We start from the raw sequence: 3,706 nt of genomic DNA, 5'->3' as shown, positions 1-3,706 counted from the left end.
GTCTCATGTTGCCACTCTGTAAGCTAAGAGTTGTTAATTTAGCAATGCCTTAGCTTGAATGACAGGGACACAACTAATGACAATAGCATAGATATTCACACCTTTATCAGAAGAACCAAACCAACATAAAATTATCTCACAGACAGTAGGTCCTGGCCAGTTCTGTCTCATTTATCACAAATATTTTGACATTAAATCTTCATATCGTCCCATTCCTAACCAATACCTTCCATAACCTGAAACTTTCTAGAAACCCATGAAGGTCTGTGATTGGTTTTGTATTTAGGTTCTGGATTTGGAAACAAATCCAGAACCTTTGAAATGCGTTACCACTACACAGCACGGTGCGCTGAGTTCCTGTAGTCGAAAAAAGCCCAAGAACAACTTGGTGTGGTGTGGAGGGGATGTAGGAAGCAGGGGCAGGTGGGGAGAGATGGGGCTTCAAGGTTCAAGGTTATTTTATTTTGTCTTGGAGACAAGGACCAGCTGCACACAATACAATACAGTACAACACAAAACCAATAAGACACACGGTGCACACACAGTTGGAGCTAATGCCCTTTGAAAAGGACTGCTTTGGTGAGCTTCTGTCTCATGTTGCCACTCTGTAAGCTCAGAGTATTGATTTTTGCAATGTGGTGCAGCCTTAGCTTGAAAAACAGGGACACAACTAATGTTACCAGCGTATGGTGGTGACTGTCAATGCCATACTGTGTGTCGCCGATGTGCTCCCCGAGCAAAAACACATCCTCTGAACCTATCCTCTTCCGCACAATGTAGAGGACCTCTAGCAGTTTGATGGGCTGTGATCGTCTGGAATCTGCTGATGCCTGGCGAATGACCCACTCTGCTGCCCTGACGACCCTCACCGTGCCTTCAGACGGAATCACCAGGCCTCCATTGTTTCTTAGAGTCAGCAGGTGGTAGCTCTTGTCCTTACTGGCAGATGCAGCGTCCGTCACCAGGCTGGCACGGCAGACATCACAGGACAGCTTCTTCACCGTCCGTCGCACAACAAATCCTGAAATTAGAGGTAGACCGATTAATAATATAATAACTTATAATAATAATTAATAAGCATGGGGAAATTAGGGGGACATTTCTTTTTTAGTACTATCGTCTGATTAATTGGCCATCGTTTTCCCCCAGATTTTGACTATTGGCACTATCGGTTATAGGCAAAATACACTATCGGTCGACCTCTACCTGAAATGTACACGAGAGCGTTGTCCACAAGACCATCGAAGCGGGTGGGAAGGTAGCTGTGGTCATGTACAAGGGCAGGAATGTCAGCAAACGGGGATGGAAGATCTTCTCTTTGTTCTGCAGAGGACATATCTACAGCTGACAGGTTTGTAGATGTGTCGATGTGGTAGGACTGGGCAGCAGAGGACATTGCTACAGCTGGTAGGGACTCTGTGTCATCCTGTGCAGTCACATTGCCTTTGCTGCTTGGTTTAACAACCCCACACCGGGCCATCAGCTTTCGGAAGATGTACTTGAACTGGCTGGCATTAGGGTTGTTATTCCAGCCACCTTAAAATAAACACAAGATATACGAGTATATTACACATATATATTCAATATATCTTTATGCTTTAAAAAAAAAAAGACAAATTAGAACTAGCCACCCCTGAATGATCTTTCCACATAAATTAAGTTGAATGACATCATCATACAATTCAGACTGTATCACAGTGGTGACAAATTCTGCAAACAGATAGACAAACACACAGACATTTTACTAAATACTAAAAATAGTTTGTGACACTTCCAGATACTGTATATGTCTTCAGAACCACATTTTTCCCAAAAAAAAACAAAAAACATATGGACCGACAAACTGAAAACAATACGAGCATTTGCTGACACTTCGTGTCACTTAGTGTTGCGGCTGGTAAATATGAATTATGAACCCTACCGGATGCTCTGATGGAGTTAAAGAGAAGCTCCAAGTGGTCCTGGCTGAACCTGTAGGTCAGGACATATCGCTGTCCTTCAAGCTTGTTGCTATCGGCTAAAATAAACATAAGAGTGAAAAAAAACATATTGAGTGTCTAAAATGTGCTGTAATAAGCAACACATTATTTCTTCCTAAACTTGCAGAAAGAAAAACTAAAGTGTGACATTTAATCACATATTTATATATTGATATATCAATCTTATACACCTTGAATTCTTGTTGGTCAATGATACACATACCCTTTGAAGATGAGCTGGAAAGTTGAAAATTGTTGGCACAACACCATCTTTAAGCCGGACAGTCTGCCCCGTCCTGTCAAAATCCTCACTCCTAAAGTGCTCACTGCAGAGCACTGTCCTGCCAGAGGCAACAAAACCATCCCTTCTTAGGGCAAGTTCCCACTGCCTCTTCCTCTCTCCGGTTTTGGGAAACCTTAAAAACGTGAGAAAGGTAGCCAGATATATAAATTATTGTCAACATTTTCCACCCTTCTTTCCTTTAACATTAAGGGTAAGGACAAAAATACACACCTAAATTATCATATTTTTGGGGTAATTGTATGTATGTATGTATGTATGTATGTATGCATGTATGTATGCATGTATGCATGTATGTGCATGTATGCATGTATGTACTTTAAGAATAAGACAACCACACTAAAAGAGTTATAAGAAAGGTGTCCAAAAGAAACATTCAATTGTGTAAAAAGCCTTGGGTCAACAACAATCTTGCAATACTATTATCTCACATAGCCCCGCTGTTCCTGTGTAGCAGGACCTGTATTGTACATACATCCACTAAGTAACTAACGATTATCCTAATTATAGTCATAATATTGTCATATCTTACCGGTGAAAGGTGATCCCACGGGTTCTCGTTTTGAGACTACGGCGATTAGAGCATCCGTAGGCTGCACAAAAGTCAGGCATCTTCACTGGTAGGCGTAGTTCTGTAAACACAAAGCCAGCAATTTCCTGTATCATAATGTAAGATGTTTTTAACAAACCAAACCGCTTGGAAATCATGTGCAACTTAAGTTATGTTGAAAAGAAAGAGCAATTCTGCCTCTCCCACTGATCCTTTTCCCATGAAACGAGCTAACAAAATTGTTCAGCTAACTTAGCTAACGTTAATAGGTACAGCTGGCCAGGGACAAACATACAACCTTATTTTTTAAGTCGTTTTTCGAACAGAAAAGCTGCAATTTCAACATGTCCAAGCATCCTGAATCATAGCCACGTTAATAACGTGTGTAATAAACAAAACCGTTTGTAAATCCGTCAAGATTTCAGCGAGTTAAGAGTATTTTTGTTTGTGCAGATCACTCACCTTACAACAGCTACCATAGAACGTACCAGAATAGTTGACCGTCACAAGATGGCCGCCGGTGAACTACGCTGGAGACTCCGCCTTGCGCCATCTACTGATATATATCTATGATGTCAACGGTCAAATCAACGTCACAACATGACATTGAATGAACGTTGTCAAAAAGCAGGTAGTTTCAACGTTGTATTTGTGTTGTACAATGACCAAAATTCGATGGTCAAATCCACGTCAGAACCCACCATTGATTAAACATCATCAAAAAGCATGTTGTTTCAATATTATATTTGTGTTGTAGAATATTGGTTAGGAAAATGACCAAATTTCAATGGTCAACTCAACGTCACAACCTGACATTGAATAAACGTCATAAAAAAACATGTTTCAACGTAAGGTATGAGTTGTAAAATAATAGTT

The 3,706-nt window shown here is 40.7% G+C and overlaps 1 protein-coding gene across 1 annotated transcript; it reads right to left on the bottom strand.

The window, feature by feature from the left end:
- Positions 1–421: 421 nt before the first annotated feature.
- LOC133657667 (uncharacterized) lies at positions 422–2,235 on the bottom strand. Its single transcript, XM_062059276.1, has 4 exons — positions 2,203–2,235; positions 1,922–2,017; positions 1,207–1,536; positions 422–1,021 (listed from the first exon to the last, which is right to left on the bottom strand). The coding sequence occupies exons 3-4, from the start codon at positions 1,478–1,480 to the stop codon at positions 552–554; spliced, it is 744 nt and encodes a 247-aa protein (XP_061915260.1). The 5' UTR covers positions 1,481–1,536; positions 1,922–2,017; positions 2,203–2,235; the 3' UTR covers positions 422–551.
- Between the last annotated feature and the right edge of the window lie 1,471 nt (positions 2,236–3,706).

Source organism: Entelurus aequoreus, linkage group LG09, assembly GCF_033978785.1.
Source record: "Entelurus aequoreus isolate RoL-2023_Sb linkage group LG09, RoL_Eaeq_v1.1, whole genome shotgun sequence".
NCBI classification, from domain to species: domain Eukaryota; kingdom Metazoa; phylum Chordata; class Actinopteri; order Syngnathiformes; family Syngnathidae; genus Entelurus; species Entelurus aequoreus.
The sequence above is the reverse complement of the archived record's forward strand: the minus strand, read 5'-3'. Positions and strand labels throughout refer to the sequence as shown.